Here is a 27,014-nt window from a genome sequence, read left to right as displayed (position 1 = left end):
CTACTCTAGCGTTGTTAAAAGTACATCCAGTTGTACGCTAACATTTCGCTAGAGCCTAAACAATTTTTTGAATTTCATTATGAAGCTTGCAGAAATTCTAAGCTATTATTAAAAAACTACAAAAAAAAGTGGGGAAATTTTCAGAAATGACAAAAAACAATGCTTAACCAAAACAAAAACATTTTTCAAACTTGAGACTCTAGTCGGAACCTCTAAACCTGCGCCAATCTGCTTCAAATTTCATATTTCGTAGTTTTTGGGAGGTGTCCCGAAAAAAAAAATGTTCCCCCCCCCCCATACAAATTATAACCACCCTAATGTATATACTACCAAAGTGCAAATAAAATAAAATTGCTCAATTTAATCTTACATCATTTTTTCACGTTTATACTTCTATTATGTACACCCGTCTTCTATTAATACGTTTACTTGTTAGGACTGACATTGTTTTCTGCCGCCGGTTAAAAAAATGTCAGTGAAATTCAAATATAAAAAATATAAAAAATTTAAAAATTAAAAAAGGCAATGATTTGTATGTAGTAAAGTGCATGATAAGCTAAGTTAGTGCGAATTGCCTTTGAATAATTTAGTTGAATATTTCAAGTGATTCCGAACATAATGTACGAGTATAACGGAAACAAGTTGATTTTCGCAATCCGAAACGCAGTGTAAACATGCTCTAATTTTATGCTTATTTTCAAGAACTGCTAATAATTAATTTAGTAAGTTTTAGTGATGTAGATTTAGTCATAATTTTGTAATTACGCGGAGTTAAATTTAGATCTATGCTTGGTGAAGATCGTGTATCTTTAGTGAATTTTCCTGGTTACGTTACAAAAAAGTGAAAAAATACACGTCAAATAAACTTTGCTTTGTCCTTTTCTGGCGTTTTTCTAATCATCTAGTACTAAAAAATCGTTTGTTTTGCTTAGTACTTTGACCTCACTTTGTGTGCATACTAATACATTTTTTTAGAACGAAATGGAAAAAAAATACAAATATAATATTTATCTTCTTTAGAGAATCACTAAACCGCCTAACATTTTGAACATTTTAAACATATACTTGATGTTTTTAAGATAAATTTTTTTATTGCTTAATGACTAAGGCAAGTGCCATTATATGTATTTGTTAAATTTAAGCTTTTAAAATAAATAACTTTTAATATTTACACTCACCGTTTTTTTAATTTTTTTTGGAAAGTTGACATAGTTGAAATGTAAGCAGTTCAAGTAAGTGCGCGTTCATTATTGTTGTTGATGAAAAATCCATACAAGTAGTTATGCAAGAAAGAAAAAAATGGGCTGTATTATTAGAAAATGGAAGCCAGTCACGGCGTATAATTTAAAAACTTACGATTAAGAAAAATATAAACTAGAAATGGCATCCTTTTATATATAAAAACAAAAATGATTTCAAATTGACCGAGTGTGCATATTAGCACCTAAAGTACAGTCAGGTAGAAAATTGAACAATGTTGCCTATTTTCGAAAATTACATAATGCAAAATTAGATCTGCGGTTAGCAAACAGAGAACATTAAAAGTGTATGTTGGATTTATAGATATCTGTTTGCAAAACAGTGCATATTCATTTAAAAAGTAAGTTGGAAATTTGTCATGTTGTTAACGCCACATTTACGCTTAGTTGCATAAAAAAATCTTTTATAATTCGTAATTTATAATTAATTAAATAACAAAGTTTATGTAAACTATTAAATGTTGGAAAAATGTTTTATTAAATTTTCTCTGCGCCAAAAACACTTAAACTAGCCTTATTTTTTATATAGAGTATGTACCGTCAGTGTCAAAAAAATGTGAACACCACATATTGACAAAAAATTATTGTCAATTTTTGTTCGTTTTATTTTTTATAAAAAATATAGTTCATATTCCAGCAAATACTATAACGCAAAGTTTCGAACTCGGTGCAAAATTTATAAAAATTCGGTAGATTTTTATTAAAATTTCAAACTTTTTAATGAATGCACTTTTTTTTCAACATCTCAGCGAAAAAAATTGTCATATTTTTATACTAAAAACTGCATTTTTGATTTTCTAAAAATTCTGACTAAAAAGTTTGAAACTTTTATAGAAATTTTTCCGATTTTTTTAATCTGAACAAGGTTTGAAATTATGTGTTACATGGTTTTTTTTGCAGTATAAACTATATTTTTTTTTTTTTTTTAATAAAAAAATAGTTAGTACTTTTTTGCCAATCTGTGGGGCTCACTTTTTTAATGCTGACAGTACTTATGTATTTCATTTCCTATAACATTAAAGATAGCGCCAATTGCAATGTTAAAATATTTCTTTGTGAAAAAAGATTATCGAATGTATAAACTGTTTATGAGTGTTTTTTTTTTTTCGTGTGTATTATGTCTTATACCTCGTTCCGAGTGTTTCATTGGAAACAGCGACTCCTCCCTCAGCGGTCGAGCCAGGGCTGGAGACAGAGGCGCTTTTAACATGGCCTTTTCCTGTAGAGTTGGCAGATCCACTAATTGTGCGTTTCAAGAAAGATTTATTCAGAAAAATCGAATCGACAAAAAACAGTAATTTTTCAAAAATTTGATATTACACAACACTCAAGTTGAAGAGTGAAAGTGCGTGAGTGAAAATTATTAGAAATAGATAATTTTGTTATAAATATGAAAGAAGAGCATACGTTTTGAAAAAATGGAAAATCTCAATTAAAAAATAAAATTACGCGAAATTTCTTTTTTATATGTATAATTCATTTAGTCAAGATATATGATGATATTTCAAGTGTATATACAAACATGTACACATAGATAGGTACTAGGTATATGCTCAACATAAAAATTTGTGTAATAAAAATTATGACGTATTTATGAAAAATAATATCATACAAGTAAAACTATATACTAATCGTAAAAAGCAGATATTTGTTGCAAAATGCTAATTTTTTTTTTTTCATTTTATTAACTGCGGCATTCGTAAATATCCGAATTTCAGCCGTTATTTAATTTCATCAGAGCTAGAAAAAATGTCTCAATACGTTGTCAATAACTAAAACTGGCTCAATTGTGTAGGGTGTAGTCGCCTCAGAGTGAATTTCTAACGGAACTCTAAATATGTTTTGCGAAAAAAAGTTCTTCAAATTTTTGAGAATAACAAAACAATGAATAGCGTTTTATCTTGTGCTATAAAGATTCCTCCAATCAAACATTTCTACTGAAATCTAGCTTACAAATTGCTTAAATATTTGGCTATCAAATTGGCAAATCAAAATTGAGGAAATGCTTAACTACTTGGAGCCAGTTTTTCATTGCAAAAGCAACCCTGCTTTCCAGCTAAAATGTATTGCAGAGTGGGAAAAACTGACCCTCAGTGTATGAAAAAAACCGAAATGATTTTGTTACGATCTATTTTTGACACATCACTTACTTTGTTTCCGCTGGCAATGCATTCGTTTTTTCAGTTGATGAAGTCTTTTCATATAATGTAGTTGAACGACGTGGTATCATGCCGGTTGTGCCAACAGTAGTGCGATTAGTATTTGATGTGTCGTATTTTGTTGAAGTTCGCGGCTTCGCAGGACTGTTAAGCGCTATGAAAAGGAATGAAATAAGTTACGTTACCAACCTCTTTCATTGTAAGATCATTTGATTAAGCTTAATAAATATTGTACGAGTACTTACTTGTATCTGCAGTTGTTAAAAGCTTTTGAGTAGCTGATGAGGGTCTGTGATTTTGTACTGCCAACCTCGCAGTATTTTCCTTTATTGTAGCCGAATCAATTGTGTTCTGACGTTTAAAGTTGCTGCTACTGCAATTCAAGCGAGAGAGAGAGAGAAAGGGAGCGAATAAATAAAATGAAGAGAAAAAAAACATAATACACTTTTATTAGCACTCACATTGAAGAACGCTCAGCGGATGAGCCCGAGCCAGTGCCACCGTAATTGTTGTTGGACGGCGCTGCATTTATAGCACCAGGAGCGGCTGTGGCTGCAACTGCTGCCGCATTTGTTGGGCCAACACCTGCGATAAAACGTTGAAAGATTTCTAAACATCATAAAATTATGTTATGTTATGTTATGAGAATGTGTTGGATGATTTGAAAATATGTGCCTACAAATACGATACAAACTTTATCCACAACTTGTACGAATATAACAAAAGTAGCACCGCTTTAAAACACAAATATAATAGATAAGGCGCATTAAATAGATATTACTGAGTTAAAAATTGCAAAAATGTTGAAATGATTTAACGGACTTGATATTAAATTATGTGAATATGAATAAGTGGGTATCGAATTTTCGGTATTAAATAATATAAAATGCGAGTATAGTAAATTTTACAAAAATAAAGTGTGGAATTATGAAAAATCTACTAATTTCAATTGATCAATCAAATTTAGAGTTAAATAAGAAGTTTGCTTACTCGAATTCAATACTTATTGTAATAAAATCTGCATACAAAAATATTTGTTTTTGTAAATAATGGTCAATTATTGAATAATTGATAAGCCGATGAATCTCGCTTGCTAATAGGTGTTACTATGATTTCAGTAGTGTAGCAGAGACCTCTCTCGTCCGACAAAACTAACACTCTACAAGACGCTCATCTTGCCGGTGCTACTCTATGGCACTGAAGCATGGGTTGTGTCGCAGACGGATGCAGCAGCTCTTGAAGTATTCGAGAGAAAGATAAGGCCTCTCTTCGTGTTGGCGATAACTACTACCGCTGAATGAACCACGAGCTGTATGAGCTCTTACGATGTGGACATAGTAAAGCGCATAAATATTCAGCGCTTGCGCTGGCTGGGTCACGTCGAGCGTATGGATGCAGAAACTCGAGCAAATAAGGTGTTCGGATGGCAAGTTAGAGGACAACGACGTAGGGGAAGACCATGCCTCCGATGGAAGGACCAAGTCGAGGGAACCCTATCATCGCTTGGTGTAAAAAATTGGAGAAGGCGCGCGCAAAGCAGAGACGCCTGGCGAGACTTGTTACAGCCGGCCTTAATCCGGTAACAGGTTGTGATCCTTGATCAGGCCATATGAATAAGTAAGTAAAGTATTGAATAAAAGTATGATAAACGGAACGCGCATATGTAAGTGACCCAAAAACTGAGTAATGGAATTCGAAAATTTGCTATCAAAATTTTTTAAAAATATTGCTCTATGTTGCCCGTTTAAATAGTTTCGCCAATGCTGTTGTTAAGACGGCAAAACAATTGCTAATTTGACTGGACAGTCTAAGAAAATGAGGTCAAAAGAGCTATTAAAACAGCTGCACGATTAAGGGGTTAGGGGTAGTCAGAATTTTCAAAAAATCGATTTTTTTTTTTTTGCATTTTCTTAAAGTATAATGTTTTAAAAATATTGTGTAAAAATTTGAAGTGAATCCGACAAATACTTTTCAAGTTATTCAACAATTAACAAAGGGCGCTCGGCCGCTCCGGAGCCGATAGCAAAACTTTAAATGCGTTTTTCTCAAAACTATGTTTTCCAAACTGGTGAACACTGTAACTTAAAAACCGCTACGTAGATTTCAATAAAATTTATACAGCTTTTGAAAAACATAAAAAACTTGTGCCTGATCGAAGGATTTTTTTTTTTTTTTTCAAAAATTTCGATTTTTTTTTAACAATTTCCCGAAAATCTGAAAAATATTTCCTGAGGCCGCCATTTTGTTCATTTTGAAAAAAAAAAAAAAAAGCTTCGATCCGGCTCGAGATTATCTATCAATAAAAATAATTTTTCTCATCCGATTGGTTTTAGATGAATCTGCAAGGACTTGTGATGTTCACCGCAAGGGACTTCTGGAGAAACGGGCTTCACACAAACAGCGATAACTTTTGCAATTATTAATTTTTTTTTTTTTTGAAATTTTGGTGAAGTCAAGTTAAAACATGATGTTTTTATTTTTGTTAAATAAATTAAGTAGCCAAAAAAAAATCGTGAAAATCATCATTTTTTCGGGCCTCTGACTACCCCTAACCCCTTAACACCGCATTAAAATATTTTCTTAAAAACCATTATGAATTGTAATAGTTTCCGGCTGCTTTTAAGTGAAAATTGCTACTAAAAACTAAAACTATTTTTTAAAAACTGCAGCAGTGCTGGCGATTTTTTTTTTTAATTTCAGCAAGACGGTTTCTAATAATTTTAATGAAAATGATAAATATGCAAATGCAGTAAGTTTTAGCAAATGTTGAATTAATAATTAGCCGTATTCGTTTCGTCATGCGTTAGAGAATAGATGAAGCAATTGGCATAAATAAACATAAAATTAAAAAAAAAAAAACAAAAATTTACATTTCTTCGGAGGTACCTAAAGAGTATTAGTAAGACCGCGTTCAGACAGAGAAACATTTGGTGCTTCAACTTTGGCGAATCTTACTTCATAACTTTGTGGTTGTTGCTTTCATATGCAAATTTTTCGTCAAGTGAGCAGTGCTCAAATATAGCGAGCAGAGAAGTGGCAAATCAAAGTCGTCGTCTACTCTTTCGAGCAAACTTTATGTCACCATTGCCCAAATTTGCTCACAAGTAACGTTGTATAGCGCCCAAATATTATAAATGGAGTAGCGACTTGAAATTTTATGTAGACACTTTTAGAATGCATTTAATAAGATTCCAAGAGAATAAAAAAAAATGAAAGTCAAAGAAAAAAAAATGCAAGCCAAGACAAAAAAATGGGGTCGAAATAGTTAAATGTATTTCGTTATCTTATCAATTTCTATTGTAGTTTTTATCCCTCAGAATGCAGCAACACTTAAAACTGCATTTATTTGATATTCGCTACAACTGTATTAGGTACAAGAGAATATATAATCCTTGCAATAATCCTAACAAATGTACTTACATATATGCTTAAAAAACAACAACAAAAACTAAAGAGAATCAAACACTTACGTAATGTTTCAGCGCCAGATGAAGCACGTCGACTTGGTTTCGTATTTGAAGCGGAGATACTTCGGTGCACGCCACGATGTGTGGGGCTTTGTGCGGACGCGTTCGTGGTGGCGCCCGCATCATTTCCACCCATATTGCGTAACGATAGTGACGAACCAGAACGTGAACCATCACTTTCAGGCTGAAATAAAATACAAAGACTGGAATATTTCTCTTTTTTTGGTTTTATTATGAACAAATGGCACACTTACATCTGTGCTTTTTCTGCCCAGTAACAGATAAGTTGCGAAGACATCATCGTATCGTACCTGGGATAGTGAAACTTCAATCTCTTGCCTGTTGTAACCCATTGCCACTAGAGCCTCTGTAGTTTATGTGTTTCGTTAGAAAAAAATGTGTATTAGACATTTGCATAAAATGATACATTCAACTAATATCCATTCAATTGAGGTCATTAATTAAATTCGAATGTTTTCAAACAATTAATAATTTTCCAACATAACTAAACAGGATTGGGTGTTTTCAATATATGCATGTAAAACATGAATGTTGTTACTTTCTGATAGTCTAGCCAAACTTTTTAGATGAACATGTGTTGGAAACAGTATTTGTGGGGGATTGTATTGCGTTCCATGGCAATGATGGCTCAGGTGTTGCATGAGTCGTTTGTTATTTTTTACCCAACTCAAGTGTTATACATCAAATGGATGCAATTTGACTTAGCCATTTATCAATTTTTTTTATACACACAATCGACGACAAGTTTCAAGGAGCATTTATTGCTGAAATACATTTTTTACGCAACAACAGCATCTGCCTCTGTTTTGTTTAATATTTCAGCTGATGGCCTTTAGCTAGTGCTGTTTATTTTTTTTTTTTAATATTGATATACTAAAAACAAAGCATCTTCGTCTGCTCGTTTAGTATTTAACCCCAATATGCAAAGACCTTGAATCCTGTAAATTAACCTTCCTATATACATACAGTCCAGTGTTTGCTCACGCTGATGCATAAATGGTATTTTTCCTTTAATTTAAATAAAATTGTAAATTTCCAAACATCTAAAGTACCGCAAATATAACGCAAATATGCATATTATAGCTGATTTAGTTGATTTAAAACGGACAAAAGGCAGATACATTGGGTGTAATATCATATACCGTGTGCCAATTTGTGTGTACATACTTTTCATTTGTATGTGTAGTAATTTTGTTGTGGCCTTTAAATGTTTTTTATGGAAATTCAAGTTAAATTTATACTCACAATGATTAATCGCAACTTCAACATTTGTTGTTGGCTCGTGCTCGAGTTTTTTGTACTATGGTATTTACATTATTTCAAATAGTTAGGAAAGTATTTATATGTACTTATTCGTTTTAAATATACAAACAAATATGTAAACTATAACAATAAATTGTCATAGAGAAATACGAATTCAAAACAAATATTATACATGAAGGTAATAAAAAAATTAACAAAAAAAAAACACATTTGGGGCACAACATCAATCCTTCCGTTACGTTGAAGAAAACGCATAAATTGTTATCGCACAAATTCTCTATATATTTTTCTATATATTATACATTTTTAAAATAAATTTTCACTAGACCTTATCGCACATATGTAGTATTGTAGTTTGGCCTGTACAAAATTTTGCTGAGTGATTTCAAAATCAGCTCAATCACAATTCATTTGTTAATACTTGATTACTACCCCATTCAAAATTAAAGTTATACTATAATATAATACTTTTTGGATAATTGAAAATGCATGCAGGCATTAATTAAGGGAGAAAACACTGCTAACTAACTACACACACATAAAAAGTCAAGGTATTAGTTTGTGTACAGTACCCGTCTTACCTATCCGTTTGGGGTCAGCTAGATCTTGTTTTGGTTCTATATAGGGTTTTAATTCGTCATCTTCAAACCCCATATTCATCCACTTATCACTCATAATAGTTTCCAGACTGGCGCGTTTGGCTGGATTCAATACAAGGAATTTACGAAGTAAATTTTCACAGTCAGTTGACATATAGAAGGGAATCCTATTGAAGTAAAATAACAGAAAACGTATTTTTGTAAGTTTGGATGTTTCTTTTTACATTAGTGGTTAACTCTTGTTATTGGAAAATCTATTTCCTTTTCGTTTGCTGATATTCAAGGTATATTTTTGATTAGTTACTCTCATTTGAAATCACTGTTTGTGCTATGTAAGTGCATAACTTACCTATATTTGCCTCTGAGCACACGTTCTCGAAGCTCTCTTAATGTGGAACCATCAAATGGCAATGAACCACTTACTAGTGTGTACAAAATCACGCCCAAAGACCAAACGTCCACCTCAGGTCCATCATATTTCTTTCCCTGGAATAATTCAGGTGCAGCATATGGTGGGCTGCCACAAAATGTATCCAGTTTAGAACCGGGCGTGAACTCGTTTGAAAATCCGAAATCGGCTATTTTTATATTTAATTCACTGTCCAGCAACAGATTTTCAGCTTTTAAATCCCTTCAAGAAACAAGATAAAATTAGCAAAAAAGGCGTATAGAATGTTGAAACAATTTATAATAAAAATAATATTGAAATAAAAATAATAATAAAATAAAAATTAATATAAAATAATTAAAAAATAAAAATGATAATAAAATAAAAATAATAATTAAATAAAAAAATTATAAAATAAAAATAATTATACAATAAAATAATAATAAAATAGAACAAATAAAATACAATAAATAGTAGCAGCTACATTTCTGTTTTTTCGCGCACGTTTTGCAGTTCTACGTTATCTATATATATATATATATATATATAATTTGCGCGTACAGCCTTTCTGGGTGTTTGGCCGGCTCCTCCTATTTGTGGCGTACGTCTTGATGTTGTTGTATGGACCTACAGTTTCAAGCCGACTCCGAACGGCAAATGGTTTTTATGAGGATCTATTTCATGGCAGAAAATCACTCGGAGGTTTGCCATTGCCTGCCGAGGGACAACCGCTTTTAGAAAAAACTTTTTCTTCATTTTGGTGTTTCACTGAGGTTCGAGCCTACGTTCTCTCTGAATTCCGAATGGTAGTCACGCACCAACCCATTCGGCTACGGCGGTCGTGTGGAACAAATAAAGGGCCTTTTAAAAGTTACACCCTTCGGTACTTGTTATGCTCTTCGAATAAAAAATAAATAAAAATAAGTGATGCGTACACTTCTGTTAGGTGTTTGGCCGAGCTCCCCCCCCTATTTGTGGCGTGCGTTAGAAAAATTTATATTTCTATGGTCCCAATACAGCATTAAATGCAACAGTAAAGAGGAGATTCCAATGGATCCATTCTGATAGGTCAATCATAGAAAATGCTGATAAAATCATGGAAATCGTTGAGTCGGACTGGCATGTGAGTATTTTCTTCTCTGCCTACGAATTGTATATGATTCAGAAAACTGCTTGAAACTATTTGCCTAACAAATAATGCCTTCACCTAATATGAAAAACTTGTTCATAATAAAAATGCACAGAGGTTGTCGTAGCATCACGGTCACATATCTAAGAAACCAACAAAGAACACGAGGGAGCCAAGTCTGGAGGAAAGGAGGGATGAGAAACGAATTGGAACCCTGTGTCCATTCATTTTGCGACCTCAACTGCTGAGGCGTGAGCTGGTGCATTGTCGGAAAAGGGTCGGGCCAAATACAAAGAAATAGACCGCTCTGCCTGAAACTTGGTGTGTGTTCTTCCAAGAGATGTTACCAACTAAACATATCCGCGATACGTGCCAGTACTGCCATCTCTCTGGCTTTGCACGGACTTTTCAAACGACCCTTGTAGTGCAATTTATGCAATTGATTTGCTCACACAGGATTCTCATCAATGAGGCTGAATATAAAATTAAAAATGAAAGCATATGAAAATAGCAACTGATTGAAATTCGTATCATTCTCCAATAAAATCAACTTGTGGTGCTCAAGGTATTTTTTATTTAAAGCCTGCTATCAATCAGAAACGAAAATATGTCTAGTGTTTTTTTTTTGTCTCTGAATTTGAATTTTGAATGATGTTAATGGGTTAGGCTAGGTTAGGTTGACATGGCTGGCTGAAAGCCATCACATAGACCTATTGGTCCTTAGTGGTACCAGATGGAGCTTGACCCTTACGTTGGGTTAAACGCATATATTCAGTCTGTTTGATCGCTGCCATATTGAATTGCGGTGTAATTTGTTTAAAATGATTTCATTCTCTCATAACCAACCTGTGTATAATTCTCTTTTGATGGCAATACTGCACAGCTGATACGATTTGTCGGAATTTAACACGTGCTTCCTTCTCCTTCATTCGGCCATGCAAAACAAGATAATCAAATACCTCCCCACCGGACGCATACTCCATAACCAGATATAATGTCTTTTCGGTCTCGATAACTTGAAAAAGTTTCACAATATTTGGATGATCAAGCATCTTCATAATTCTAACCTTGAATAGAAATTTGAATTTAGTATTCTCTTTTAATTTAATAAAAAAAAGTTATACCGTATAAAGGTATACTAAACATATATGAAAGTTTCATTCAACTTACTTCTCTAAAGAGCTTCTGCAGGGACCCCGGATTTAATTGGGTTTTATCAATGATCTTAATAGCCACTTCTTTACCAGTAGGCAAATGCTTTGCTAATTTTACTTTAGCGAAATTGCCCTTTCCGATTGTTTTTATAAGCTTATATTTTCCAATATGTTCCTCTGTGGCACGCCAACGCATTGGAGCACTGCTACGCAGTTGCATATTAGGAGAGCCCTGAAAGTGAGAAAAGTGAAATGTAATAAATGTGATATATGGTACATACGTGAATTATATGTACATATGTATTATGTGCATATAATATTTATTTATGTGTTGTGTGATGGTTATGAATAAAACCTAATTTCAAGGCACGTTCTGAAATTCACATGAACTTGATTCATTTTACAAGATAGTGAGTTACAGTCCCTTTCTAAGCGCGAGTGACGTCGTAACTTGTTTCAACTGCAAAATTTAATTATTTCTCTCAAATTTTTAGTTCATTACAAAATGAATCAGATGAATGTCGGAATATGCCTTTATATGGTACGAAGACAAAGTTTTTCAGTAAACACTCAGCCCTATCACTGAATCTATCGATAGAACGATTTTCATAAAAAATCGCATCACTGAGTTCGAATGGTTAAGTCGTAAATTCGAGATTGGTAGAGTGGCTTCACTGAGTTTATTCGTAGCGCCATTTCGAAGAACTTCTTATGACGTGTTTTGGTTGTCCGAAAAGTTTCAAAAAAAACTCATTTTTAGAAGGAATAATCTCTTTTATTATACCAATTTATAAAAATATGGTAAATTAGTGAAATGTGAGTATCAAATTTAACAATTTTTTTTTTTTGATATTTGCTGTAGGTGATTAGCCTGCCAGCTAATTTATTCATTCAAAAATTTTAACAAATCTGCAATTTAAAGTTGTAAAATTATGTATTTTAGCAACCAAGAATTTTCCTCATAAATTTTCCACCATTTACAAAGTCTTAAAAAGGCATTTCTCAATGTTTTCAGCTGCATTTGAAGTATTCTTAAATTTTGTTGCCTTTCTTCATGCAAAAATATTCCTACTCTCCCAAAAGAATTCATTTCATTCGCAAGTAAAGGGGAATCATTGTAGAATAACGGTAAAGAACTAAACTTTGTTTGGTTACTTCATGCCAGCTGATGTCGAAACATCAATATTTGGCATTGGAGTCCAGCAGCACTTTTTCCGAGTTTACATGGATTCAGTGATAGATTTTTTGGGTTTGTTGCTGTTGTAGTAGCAAAAACATTCCCCATACATGTACAGCGAGTGCTGCGGGAGCGACGGTCCTTGGCCGGATATATGTAGTATGGCCGAATTCGTGGTCGTAGCGGAAGGTTGTATTCGTAACTTTTCTACGACGGACTCAGTGATAAGGCTGACTGATGTATGCAAATTTATTTATAGTTTTGGGTATGTTCTTTTTGTAGTTGCTTAAACAATTGGTTAATATATGTAAGTTTGTATGTTTTTTTTTATAAATTGGGTTTGTTCAATTAGCAAAATAAATGTAGGTAATATTTCTATACATTTTGTGGTTATCCATTTCTAACTTGTACACTTTACCGATATTTTATTATTTAGTATCTATATAATTTAATCTTGGTTTTAGAAGTAAGTAGTAGATGATTTGTGAACCATTAAAAAAATAGTCCACAAATGGGTTTTAAGTGCGTTTCATATTAAAATTATTATTATTTTTTTTAATGCATAATGAAATTGAATATTACTATAGTTGATGTTAAGATGATGACGGCGATAAAACTGAACACTCAAATAGAAACTCAGTGGCATTTCAACATTAAATGACTATATTGAAGAAAACAAGCAAGATCCATCAAAGTGAGCACGAATATAGATCCAGCACAGATCTGTACTCAAATGCTCGCTAGATGGTGGCCTGCTTCTGAACAGATGTACAGAAAGTACTCGACAGTTTCAAGTAAACATTTACTCCGACAGCCAAGTAGCAATTAGGGTCCTGGGTCGATAATGGTGCGTCCGAAATGGATCAGGGAATGCCTGACGTCCCTCTCGACCACATCCGTGGGCTTCAAAATTAGGTACCTGACTACAGGAGCATTCCGGGAAACTGCTGGGCGAGTGAGCTAGCTAGACGAGGAGCCTCTGAGATAGTTTCCTCGCAAAACAAGAGAAGTGGGATCCCCTTCAATACTTGTGGCCTGCTCCTGGAAAGATGGACTTCGCGTAAACTTAGCGAGCGCTGCGCAACTTCAACAACTCGCAAGGTAGCTTAATCTTTCTGGATTTTAAATGTGGATTAGAGGCGCTCAAAGGGAGCTCCTAAAATTAACAAAACAGCAGTCGGACATTGTCTGCTAGGTACACTCGGTTGAGACTCGGCCTTACTTCAAAACCGTTTTGCGGCAATTGCCGGGAGTTCGAGCTGGAATCATCTCAGCATCTTCTCCCCAACTGTTCTGCTCTCATAGCGCTAGGATTTGCCCCTTCATATTCAATTCCTTGCTACGCAGGCCCACGTATTAACCATCTGATGAATTTTATTAGCAGCGACATGAGTCAGTCGACACGACCGCGATTATGCATCACCCGGTCTTTTGTTTTTCATAACCCTCATCTGCCTTTTCCGCTGCAATGATATCACAAGGGAAAATATTTAAGTGGACGCTCTCATATGCAAACATATAACTTTACTTAAACAAAACCACAGTTTCGTGATCATTTTTAGTTTAATATTTGCAGAGTACGAGCTGCAAAGTATCCTGTTTATTTTTTCCATTTTTTGCTAGAATCGTCATTAAGCTCAGTAAAGATATTGATGAGATTTACTTACAGATTGGACGATCTTTTCAGCTCATATTCGTTACATTTGATATTTGGGCGTTTGCAATTGCAGAAAATTCAGGTGCCTATCACTCTTATTGGAAGATTGCTCAAAATCACCATTTCAACCATCTCAGCTTAACTGTTGCGGGGAATAATTGGATGATTAGAATCTCAAATTGGATTACCCTCGATTACCTGATTGTAGGCCCGCTAAAATTGTAGGCACAATTGCTAAATTAACATCGATTGGCTGAATATAACAAAATCCCGACTATCTGAGAGCACAGCGATGCGGTATTTTGAAAATTATGTAATTCCACGCCCACTTTTTGGCGAGAAACCACTTAAAAAACCAAACAGATTAAAGCCTATGCTCACTTCCAACTACAACCCTACATTATTTGGGCAATTGGGGTTGAAGAGCAAGTATCGCGGTATATTAAGTATACTGTTACAACAACAACAGCAAGTATCGCGGCAGGCATCGCGTCTCATTAGTAGGCTTGTTAATCGATGTGTCTTCTCTACTACAAAAAAGGTCCTATAATTTTTCAATCGCAGCGACAGCTTTGATGTTAATAACAGCTAATTTTCGATGGTTTTACATTTTATATTCATTCAGTCAGACATGACTTAGGTATTTTTTTTTTAGGTTTTGGAGGACTAGTAAATTGGGTTTGCAGTTAAACTCATATTTAAATTCTTTATTAAGTGATGACAAGGGGCGTTACGTTACCGGAGAAAACAAGTTTTTAATCTGGCCTAGAACTGACCCTTCAGCAGCATTTCCCAAAAATATATTGGACATTTTTCTACGCTGTTACAACAATAAAAACCACGAATTATCCCGTAAAATCAGATGATTGCCATCAATATCGATTTATCGATAGAATATCAACAATCAAACATTTAATATAAGAAATAGTAAATCTTCATAACCAACACATGCACCCTTTTTTATAATAAATTATTATGCACGGTTGCGTGTCATATGCATAACAGTAAAGCTGACTTTGAAAATCGCACCTATCTTTCCGTACTTTCTTTATGAATCCCATATACGGAAATCTGACAAATTTAGGTCGCGGCTTCGTTATATGACCCATAAATAGATGCATACTCGTATAAATATGTACATACATATTTAAGTATGAATGCATTTGAACTTAACCTAAGATTAGGTCAGATGGTTGCTTTGAGGGAGAAGGGCTCACTTGGACGAGAATTTTAATTAATATGCTGTGGTACCATTGAAAGGAAGAAGGGGAAGAGGAAAGGGAAGAGGTATGTATGAGTCTAAACTTTTGCAATAATATTCCAATTTTTTACTGAAATAACTGCATGTGGCCAAGCTTAGTTCGCGCTCAGGAAAAGCTTAAAATATTCAATCAATTGTTGGAGACTTATAAAATTACTATTCATGTGGGGGTGTCATAAACAAATGTAAATAGGGTTCGTGTTAACTACTCATTAATTTAGTTATTTATTTTAGTTTTATTTATCTTTTATTCGGTTAATTTTTCTGATTAATAATCAACAACCGGAAGCAATTTCTTAAAAGTGGCTCGAACATCTCTTGGAAAGACTGCTAAAAACATTTGTAATTTAAAAGAAGCAAAATCAAAAAATGTTGTTAGTTCAACGACCCATCACTAAAAAAATGAAATCATAGAAAAAATTCGAGAAGAGATCGCGACAAAATAATTATTTTTACACTACTAGAGAGGGATGTTCAGCATCACCAAACAGTTTTGACCCATTTGACAAAACAAAACAAAAATCCTTATACAAAAATAAGTTCGAGGTGTGGGTGGATCAAATGAATTGAGGGGCTGAATTTTCTTTTGCGAAACTTTGCTGAAGCGAAACGAAATCAAGCAATTTTTCGGTAGAATGAACACTGGTTGATTAAGAAATGATCACATATGACAATGGCGTACCCAAAAGATCGGGGTAAACCTTCTAAAATATTAACAAAGGCGGAATTTACGCCAAGAGAGGTAACATTATATGTTTGCTGGCATAGGAAGGGTATATACGTACACTGTTATGAGAACTTATAGCACAACCACCAAAAGATTAATTTCCGATTTCCGCTGATTTCAACAATGATTCAATGAAACTGATGGAATTAGAAATCAGCAACGGCATGATATCCGTCAGGGCAACACTGGACTGGAAAGAAAGCTTGACGGGAAAGTTTGAATGCCTTCTGCATCTACAAACTATCGTTTGCTTCGATCTCTCTTAAAAACTCGCGTAATGAGTAAAAGTAAAATAGAAGAAATCTGAGAGATTTTGCAATGCTGGTGTAATGATTCTACCCAAACAAAAAAAAATCAAATAAAACATGACAACACAAACAAGAATGTTTCAACTTTGCTGAAATTTATTACCGAACTTTTTAGAAAACCTAATATTTTTTCTTTTGTATTGAATCAAAATTTTATGTTTTCATTATTTCGTTACTGTACTAGAAATTGTTAAATTTAAAATATGACTTTTTAAAAAACAAAATTGGCAGTTTCAAGACAAGACAAAGACAGTTATTAGACAAACTAAAACATCCCAAATTGAAAAAGTCAATACCATAAGGTGTGCCACTGAGTTCCCGCTGTTTGTCAATAGATGCCGCCAGCAGTGTGTGCTAGTAGATTCTAACATAACCTAAACGTCATAAATTAAGCTTAGACATATGGTAAAAAAACTGCTTCGACACATTAATGCATTTTTTCCACGGCAGTCGGTTCTCTGTTACCGAAACGACCCGGATTTATATCCGGCCAAGGATTGCCACTCCAGCAGCATTCCCCGTATGTAAGTATGGGAAATGTTTATGCTGCTACAACAACAACAACACATTAATGATTTTGTTTTGATATCATATACTTTTGGTTTTGTGAAAATGTCTGATTGTGTGCCGAAGTGGGAAGTGCTTTCATTCGAAAAAAAACGGCGGCTCTAGCGCATCGAAAGCTACAAAAAGGAGGATTCGTGTCAAACGCAAGAAAGGCTTGCTTCAGCATTAGAAGTTACCCGCCAATCCATTTCCAAGCAATTGCATACTTTGGGAATGATTCAGAAACAGGGGACTTTGGTTCCTTATGAGTTAAAACCAAGGGATATTGAATGTCGTTTTTTCGCCTGTGAACAACTGCTCCAGCGGCAAAAAAGGAAGGGTTTTCTTCATCGCATCGTGAAGCATGAAAAAGTTATTCTACAGCATGACAACGCTCGGCCTCACGTTGCCAAACCCGTTAAAACCTACCTGGAAACACCGAAATGGGGAAATCCTACCACACCTCTAGATATTCCGCCGTCCGATTATCACCTGATCCGATGATGGCACATGGTCTAACTGACCAGCAGTTCCATTCATATGAAGACATCAAAAAATGGCTTTACCCGTGGATAGCCTCCAAAGATGAACAGTTTTACCGCGACGGTATACGAGATCTACCAGAAAGATGGAAAAAAGTAGTATCCAGCGATGGGCAATACTTTCAAAGATTCACTTGTAACGTTTTTTTTTTTCAGAATAAAGTTGTATTTTCATAAAAAAAAACTGCGAGAACTTAGTTGCACACCAAATATATTATAAAGCACCCTTTGCTAAACTGGCAAATTAATTACTATATATCATTATTTCATTTAACTGATGCGCGCCACTTTTTTTTAATTTAACCCAAAATAAGTAAGTAAGTTGTAGCTGCTTTGAATTCTTAAAATTTACAATCAAGAACACACAAAAAATAATTATAAATAAATTAGTTGTGCCCCAAAAATATGCAATGCCTCTTACATTGACGAGTTCACGGCGTAGACGACTGGTCACAGTTACTTTACTTTATGCATTCGCACTCCTTGACCATGGGCGTTTTTGTAGATGGTTTAATTACGGTTGAAAAAACACATAAAACTGCGCATATCGCGATGTCATTACACCACACTCACACTGAATTTGATCAAATCTATTACAACAAAAAACACGAAAAAAAGAATATCTTCTCTTCTAATAATTTAATTAGTCTAACCGCACATTTATTATTATAAAAGTTCACTATTCTGACATATGATATTTCTGCTTAGTTCTCTCCCGCAGCTCATCTACCGTCACAGCAGAATTACTTCCAAACTCCGCTTAAATCTGCCTAATCTTGTATTCTATTATTCATCATCTCTGCTCATGTCTAGCATTCAACAACAGACGACTTTTTCATTTAGCGATACGCTATCGGTGGCTAAATCAATTAGTTACCCGATTGGCTGCCCATTTCGATACTCTCTCTAAATTTTCCCTCAGTGCATCCAAAGTTATAAATATTTGTGATTTGTTTGTTGTTCGATGTCTCCTTCGTGGGTTTATCCCACCACAAAAGATTTTCTTCATAACTGTAAACATCATTAGCGGCTTTGGATTCACCACTTTCCTAGTTGCAAGAGAATTCCCCTGCTCGCTAAACGAAGTATTATGTGAAAGCAACAACAGTTTAGTGGTATTCACGTAATCCTGTTTTTAACTTCTTATCTCAGAAGAGACACATTTAGGCCAGTGCTTCCAAGTATAGGGAGGGATATTTTTTAATATACTTGTTCACCAAATTTAATAGTTCTATGTCTATTTGCAAATTTAGATGTATTTTTGTCTCGTTTACTTCTCTTTGATCACAACAAATTGCTTCTAACAAAATTGTTTGCCCTCTGTCAAAAAAAAAAAAATAATATTGTAATAATAATGCAGTGCTGAAACATTGTATGTAACGTTGGATTCAAGGACATTTTTTTGTTTTTTTTTCACAACTTGCTATGCGACTAGTGAATATGAAAGCAGCTTCTAGCAGAATATTAAAATGTTTGTAAAATTAAAGAGTTTTAGTGTTAACTTTTCAAATTAAAGAGTTGTGTTAATTTATATTCATATATTCACGAATGTTAGGTTATGCAACAATTTTGTTAAGTGTTGGTTCAATCGCAGGTAGTTGGTTTCAGTACGAAACTATTTATTATATGAGAAGTGTAGTGCTTACAGGGTCTTTCAAGTTCGATTTTCTTTTTAGTGGTGTTTTATTTTGATAGCTATCACATTACGAAAGCGTTTCTACAATAAAATTACAATTAATTGTAGAAATATGGGCCATTATAATCTTCTAACAGATCCCGAAATAAAAATTTAAATTAGAAATTTTTAGTCGACCGGCTGGCTAGGCATACAATTTAGGAACATCAGTGCACCTTAAGGGAAAGCATTGAACTTGAGAAGATTGAGACCAAATCCAGCTGGAAATTCGCTCACCGTCTACCGAGTTAAGTTAACAACGATTTTTGGACTATTATTGATGGTGTAAATATTGACGATAAGTGGTTTGAAAGAGATATTGGATGCGACATGCCACGCCACCAACGAAACAAACAATTTATTGCAAACGAAATTCCCGGGAAAAATCAATAAAATAATAATAATTTTCTGTAGGACCATTTCCTTGCGAAATTATCGAGGTAGAGAAAATATCATTTATTGTGTATAAATTGAAGACGCCTCTGCTATATCTGCATGTCCATAAGGAAATAATTAGTTCTCATACGTATTAAATAAAAATGTATAGCAGAAACTCGAGCTTAAAAGACCCTGTCATGCATGGCTAGTGATTGTGAGTAGGCTTTAGGCAGTTAGGCACTTTTTTTGTAGCAAAAATTAACACTTCCTGCATTAGAGAAGAAGGTGAACAATATGAGTAAAAGCAAATTACACACAACACTATTTTTTATGCTTTCACCACTGTGCCATTATTTGTGTTATTTATTATATTGCAAAGCTAACTTAGACTAAAACTACTAAATCTTTCATATTTTTATTACTTATAGTATTGGTTGAGTATAAAAAGAAATACAAAAAAAGGGTTCCTTAAATAACGGTTTCATATCCTAAGAGAATTTGCTCTCAAAGGTGCTTACTCAAGAAGCTCAAACTTTACCTGGTTATTATGTACAACATTGCCAATGTGTCGATTATTGTAAACAGTGTGCACGGCATTCGATCCAGTCGTCCTTTCCGCTGGTGCCATATGTGCTGCTGCTACCTTTGGCGTAGTTATAATATGATTTGGTCTTGCCAGCACTTTCTCACGCTCGGTTGGCACGGCGGCCGTCGTGACACGCGTCGACGGCACATGTTTGGCAATTCCACTTTTATTAGCTGCCGCCCTCTGACTAATCATCGATTCAAATTTTTTCAAATTTTCTTCGCGATGTTTATCAATTAAAGCTGCATCTGCATGCGAGATCGTTTTGCCAGTATTGGGAGAAGTGATGTTGTTTGTGGTGTGCGAGGTGTGCGGAGTGTTCGTTGAAGTAATAATCCGTTTCGATTCGTTGCCATAACGCAAAGTCTCTCTAATGCTTGGCTGTGGCGGAGCTGCCACAGTCTTCTTTTGCTTTATGATATCACGCATTGCCATTGTTTCGCTATTTTTAGTGTCGGAAGATGTGCGTGTAATTTTCGTTTTATATGGCGCTGTAACACCTTTGGAGTAAGCACCGACAGAGCTGCGTGCGCCGGTGCCACGTTGGAAATCAGTAATGGAGTCACTTGAATTTTCCATATCAGAGGGCGGAGGCAGGTAGCTGAAACCGGTGCCGGAGGCCATTTCACTATTGCCAGGTTGTAGTAAATTCTCTGTTTCACCATAACGTTTACTTTGCTTCTTCCGGTCCAACCTTAATTCTTCGATACTTGGCTGGCGTACATGTTCCATTTTCTTAAAACTTTCTTCCATTTCGAAAATATGCTTCTCAATCGAGCCGAGTGCAAAGGATACATTCACATCATCTTCGGCAGTGAGCACTAAAGTGGGTTCCTTGGTCAATTTTGTTGTTGTTGGCATTGCTGCTATTGTGTACGACGGTGTTATAGATGAAGCTGCATTTCGAGTAATTGATATCTTATTGCGCAACCTCACCACATCTTCATCTATAATAATATCGTTATCCCTTGGCAAAGTCATCCGATTGGATCGCGGAATAATTTCCATATTATTTTTAGTATTATTACCGCTCATGCCTTGTGCTGAATAAACTTCGTCCACAGCATCAGCGTTGATTACTGCTGACTGCTGCTCTCCATCAAATTCGCCAACGGCAGATGCCATGTCATCACTTTTGTCATCGATATCTAAATCGACTTTAGTAATGGTCGGCGGTGCTGGTGCCATGCCTTTACGATGCGTCGGTAGGCGGAAGCTTTTTCGCGTACTATCAGCGCGATTCAAATCGGGAGTCTCCATTTCTCTCATGGCCAAATACTCAACAATTGGAGCAAAGCAGCTACTTGTTTTTTTTTTTTTTTGTTTTTTAAATTTTTCTTTTTAAGCGTTGCAACTCCGTTTGATAACACACTTGCGCATATAAAGCGTATTCGTATGTAAGCAAATCGAGATGCAGCAGGAACTGTATTTCGCTTTACTTCAATCTAAAATAACCTGTGTTTGCACAAAAATATGTTTAGATATAAGAACTAAACAATTTTACATCGAACCGGAGTCTGGTGCACGATAGAAATATTAGTTGGGTGATTGTATGTATTTCTAAAGAGTACCAGACATAGCGACGGTAAAGTTGTTTAATTTACGCGCATGAAAATGTTTTTAAGTTTAGTTGTTCGGAACATAAAACTTATGAACTAGTTACAATGTAGTCGTTCTTGAACTTATTGTCACAAAAATCGCCAAGCGCTATTTCGTACATTAGGCATATAAAATATAATACAAATGTAAAATATTACAAAAACAAAATGTTCTTAAAGAAACTACTGCGAATATCTACTAAGGGAAATTTGTGTTCCTTAAATGCAAATATTAGCAAAATGAACATTGTTGAAAAATTTAATTGTTAACGAATACGCAAACTTGCAGCACCATAATACGACAGTCGGTTCCACAAGGTGGCGCATCCAATTTTGTTTTTGAGTAACTTTTTTACTAAATAAACTATTTAAAGCGATGGGAATATTTATTTTAAACCTTACGCGCTCCATTGCTTGTCAGTCTGTATATGTATTTGAGGTCTGTAGTTCACAAGTGTCAAATATAATATGATTGACGTACGCCATTTGCAAAAATTTTAAATCCTCCGACAGGGTGATTAATTTTGTATGTTATTAGAACGAACCAAATTTATATGCGGTCACCGCTCTCCAAACATTTATGGGGATTGCTTATGCTATATTAGTACCACAACAAGGGCAGCGTAAATGCAACCTTGCGATGCCTCAATATTATGCATGCTGTAAGATTTGAGATATCATTTGTTGATATTGTTTTTTTTGTTTTTGTTTTAATAACAGGCATTTTTCATGGTTAAATTTCGTACTACATTTAACAATACAAAAAAAAATTTTAAAAATACAAATCGGCCCTTTTATATAATATTTTATAATTGGCGCTTACTTTATTGCTTTGTGTTTGGCCGAGCTCGTGCTCCGATTTGTGGTGTGGGTGTTAATGCTTTTCCACAAATGAAGACACCTAAGCCAGTTTTAAGCCGACTCCGAGCGGCAAATGATTTTTATGAGAAGTCTTTTTATGGCAGAAATACACTCGGAGATTTGCCATTGCCTGCCGAGAGGCAACCGCTATAGAAAAAATATTTTCTATAAAGTGGTTTTTCGTGGCAGATGTTTCGAACCTGGGAACTACTGAATGCTAGTCACGCACCAACCTATTCGGCTACGGCAAATTTTTTTTTTATTAAATTTTTTTGCTAAGTGCTTGATTTTCGGCTAAGTGTAAACGTAGCATTACGTATTTACAAACGAAATTATCCGGAAGACCTTAACGTATTCGTATGTATGTACATATTTGTGTTCACGACGAAAAAGTGCAAAGTCGCAAAAATGATGCGCATTGTTTACAATGTGACTGTGTCGCATTTGTTGACAGCTTTAATTAGATACTGACTAATAATGAAATTATGAAAAGTTAACGAAATTAAAGGAAGCATGTCTTTCTCGTTATATATTAGTAAAATATTTGCTCTAGAATTAATTTCAAACTATAATTTGTTATGCGAAATTTTCCACTGTCGCATTTGTGATGCGCATGAATATAATAATATAAACTTATATATAGCTGGGTGAAAATAGAACATTATATAAATTTGCGCTAATTAATATACACTTAATAAACAATTAATGTGATAAAATAAGTGCTAGAACGACTTGTTTAAGTACTAATTAATATTTTTAACTATACTAATTCACAAATGCAGCCATTTTGTATAATTTTACACTCGATTTTGCATACGTACATAAATGTACCCTATACAATTTACAAAATACTTAAGTTAACTGTATATCGCTTTGTAATTTAAAGTGCAGGCCTTACGCTTTGAGGGATATATATTTGGATGTAATTTTGAAACTTTATCGCATCTCAATGAAAATACGAAAATACTTGAAATTAATTACAAATAATCTTGAATAAAATAAAGTAATTTAGTCACCACACATTTATAACGGCAAAAAAAGTTGTCTAAATTATGAATGAAAGTGATTTTTCCAACGGATTTCCAATGTTAAGATAACACAATCTAAGACAGAAATATCATTATAACAAGTGTTTTCATTTCAAGTGATATAAATTATTTGGTGATTCAGATTTATTGACCGGCATCACTATAAGACATTTTAATACTCAATTTAAAACTTCATTTGACAGTTGCACGATTGACAAAAACAATCAAAAACTAATAATAATAAAGTTAAAAAAATATTGATATTTTTTTAAGTATGCAAAAAATAGCAAATGGTAACGCTTTGAATAGATAACATGTATTCAGGCCAGAAAAGGTTCATTGTGTCTACCATAAAAGGTTTTTCTAAAGCTCATCGGCACCCTTATTAAAACTACACTGCTATTTGAGCAAATGTGGACAATCTTTCCGTAATATCTTTGCAGTATCAAATATTTGCACAATAAATATGAAATGGGCTCTTGCAGGGCTCCGAAACTAGTCAATAGCCCATTACCCGGACAGTATCATTGTGTATTTTGCTTTTGTCCGTTAAATTGTAAATATTATTTCAGTAAATTAAGTCAAGACCGGAATTTAAATAAAACGCACAATTATTTACTGTGTGAATTTGAATTCGTTTTCAGGATTTTAAAGCTATGCCTGGTCCATAGTATTAGTGATATATTTGGCATCCTTATATATTGGAGAGACACACAAAAATAATACTAAACTGCAATGTCACCTGCTCATATGGCAGCAGTGGAAAATGATACAACTTAACATTTTACCAGAGAAATGTTTCCGTTACCCCGCAATCAGCTATTATACTCCCATCCACGGCTATTAAAAACATTAACAGAAGCCAGGTGAATTTTTCATTAAGTCATATTTCTATCATGTCGCAATCGCTCTCGTTTGTGGCTGTATTTGTTCTAAGTTCATATTACCGCGCCTATCTCAAGAGGCAGAACATTTTTTATGTATGTGGTCAATATTCAAAAGTATCAAAAATTAATGATTTGTATGAAAAATTGTTTGAAGATAAACATCTGAGTCAACTAATGCCAAACAATTGATTCCTATTTATTTGTAAATCAATTCATTTTCAAACAGAGAACAATATTATGTAGGGCGATATGGTGTGAATGCGCTTCTCAGCCAATGGGATTGCGTAGTTCCGCCAAAAAACTAAGATACTATGAATTAAAAATAAACTTCTTGAAAATAATATACAATGCTCCAATTCTAAAGTGTCACGCTATTGAGGCACTAAAAATTTACTATAGCAACGCTGTGCTGATTTGCATTCGAGTACAAGGCATATCTACATGCCTATGTATGTCTGCGTGTTTGCTAACTATGACGAAAACAAAATATTCAAGGCTGCTCGTCATTCTATAAAAATATTATATTTCTTTCTTGTTGGCATTTTAGAGATATTTGCTTATACAAATCTAACCATAAATTGTATCAAAGAGTGGCATCACTACGTTTCTAGCATAAACAAAAATCAGCTGTTTATTTCACATTGTTACCGCTCACACTTTCATCGAGCATAGGATTCATGCGTGAGTGCTGCTATAAAAATTAAAATTAGATATTATACGAAAAATGTGTGGGTGTTTGGTTTGACTAAAATCAAAATTAAAAGGCACGCGCACTTAAAAATATTAAGCATTGTGTATGTCAGCCGATTCTGTGGTCCCGGATATTAGTAGCAAAAAAAAGAAAGAATAATAAAGGTATTAGTTGAAATTGAACAAGGAAAATGTATGTATACGAGTAGGTAAGGTAAATAACTGAGCATACGACGAAGTTTCGTTTCCATTTACATTTCACCAGCAGCCATTTTATTTATGGCTTTGCTTTAGTGACAGGAATTCATTAAGAGATTGTGAAATCTCCACTTCTTTTTTAAACTATAAATTTAGGCATACAACTATAAATTTTTCAATTAGTTTTAATACTGTAAATATGGTATTTAAAATCAAATAATATAACAAAATATTGTGAAAATCAAAGGCCTCTCTTAAAGATCTGCACGTTTAAAACACAAAATTACAGATAGCCTTGAAGTGCGGAATACCTCCTTAATTTCTACTTAACCTATAGTAAGAAGCTTAAAAATTAGCTTATAATTAAAGCATATACGTACATGAGCGCATACAGACATATCTGTAAGAATTTGGTAACTTGAAAAATTAGAAACAATGCGAAAAAACGGCACTAAAAATATTACAAAATTAAAAAAAAAAATTTAATTAAAAAAAAAATAAAACATTTAAATAATGTAAACAACCTTTGTGAATGTGAAAAATTACAGCTTGTTATATTAGTGTCCTATTAGACATATACTGCAGAGAGCAATTAAAATCTTTCGAATTTGATGTTAGAGTTGAAGATTTAGCGATAGGCATTCGTATGCAAGAAAATAATTAAAAATAATTTAAATAACATAGCATAAAATATTCGTTTAGGGGAGCAGGGCAAGCACAATAGGCTGACTTAAATGTGCCCATTACTTAGGAGTGGGTGCGCTTCAGCTAACTATGCGAAGCAAGCTTTGCAATACTGCAACACCACAAAACACAAATGACCGTCTAAAATTACTACCCAATAACTACAGATAGGTATATGCACGTACTTAGTAGGTATATGCGCCAACACAATGGATCTTTAAAGTAAATTGCTCTAGATGCACTTAGATTGAATTTAAATAGTATGCTAGGCTTTTGACGAACCTAACTCAAATAATTATTTCAAATCCACAGAGTGCAGTTTTTCATTTAGCTTCGCGCACATTCATTTTGTATATGATATTAACAGTTATTTCGCGCAAAGGCTTAATATTAAATCTCCGCGGCACAAAATATAACACTTTACGTCTGAACGAAGCTAACGCATAGGCTTGGCAATGATTTTCGAGTGCTGACATACGTGTGAACTCTGCTATCCGGATATCAAAAGGCGCTCTAAGGCGCGGCTAAAAAGTCCGAAGTTAATCTAATAAATTTCGGATGTCCAAACTTGTAATATATCATTCTTGCTAACAACTTCTTTTTAAGTCAAATACTTATAACACTTTAGGCAAAATATCAATTAGGCAAATCTATTAAATTATTAAAAATAAATAAAATTAAAAAAATAAAAGTAACACAAATAAAAAAAAATTAACAAAAAGATAAAATTAAATTAACGAAAAAAAATATTACCAAAAAAAATTAACAAAAT

The 27,014-nt window shown here is 34.0% G+C and overlaps 1 protein-coding gene across 2 annotated transcripts in view; it reads right to left on the bottom strand.

Annotated features, from left to right (window-relative positions):
* Nucleotides 1–27,014, bottom strand: part of LOC128866385 (serine/threonine-protein kinase MARK2) — a 75,379-nt gene that overhangs the window by 22,026 nt on the left and 26,339 nt on the right. For both annotated transcript variants that reach the window (XM_054107079.1, XM_054107080.1), the window contains 11 exons: nucleotides 20,249–21,751; nucleotides 11,456–11,671; nucleotides 11,132–11,352; nucleotides 9,118–9,399; nucleotides 8,742–8,935; nucleotides 7,140–7,252; nucleotides 6,889–7,069; nucleotides 3,880–4,027; nucleotides 3,664–3,791; nucleotides 3,410–3,572; nucleotides 2,388–2,498 (listed from right to left, as the gene is read on the bottom strand). In XM_054107079.1, coding sequence (XP_053963054.1) covers nucleotides 2,388–2,498; nucleotides 3,410–3,572; nucleotides 3,664–3,791; nucleotides 3,880–4,027; nucleotides 6,889–7,069; nucleotides 7,140–7,252; nucleotides 8,742–8,935; nucleotides 9,118–9,399; nucleotides 11,132–11,352; nucleotides 11,456–11,671; nucleotides 20,249–21,565 — 3,074 coding nt within the window. In that variant the 5' untranslated portion in view covers nucleotides 21,566–21,751. Of the gene's footprint in view, nucleotides 1–2,387; nucleotides 2,499–3,409; nucleotides 3,573–3,663; nucleotides 3,792–3,879; nucleotides 4,028–6,888; nucleotides 7,070–7,139; nucleotides 7,253–8,741; nucleotides 8,936–9,117; nucleotides 9,400–11,131; nucleotides 11,353–11,455; nucleotides 11,672–20,248; nucleotides 21,752–27,014 lie in introns of those variants that run through there.

The sequence above is a fragment of the Anastrepha ludens genome, chromosome 6 (genome assembly GCF_028408465.1).
Source record: "Anastrepha ludens isolate Willacy chromosome 6, idAnaLude1.1, whole genome shotgun sequence".
In the NCBI taxonomy this organism is placed as follows: Eukaryota; Metazoa; Arthropoda; class Insecta; order Diptera; family Tephritidae; genus Anastrepha; species Anastrepha ludens.
Note: the sequence above shows the minus strand (reverse complement) of the source record. Positions and strands in the feature narration are given on the sequence as shown.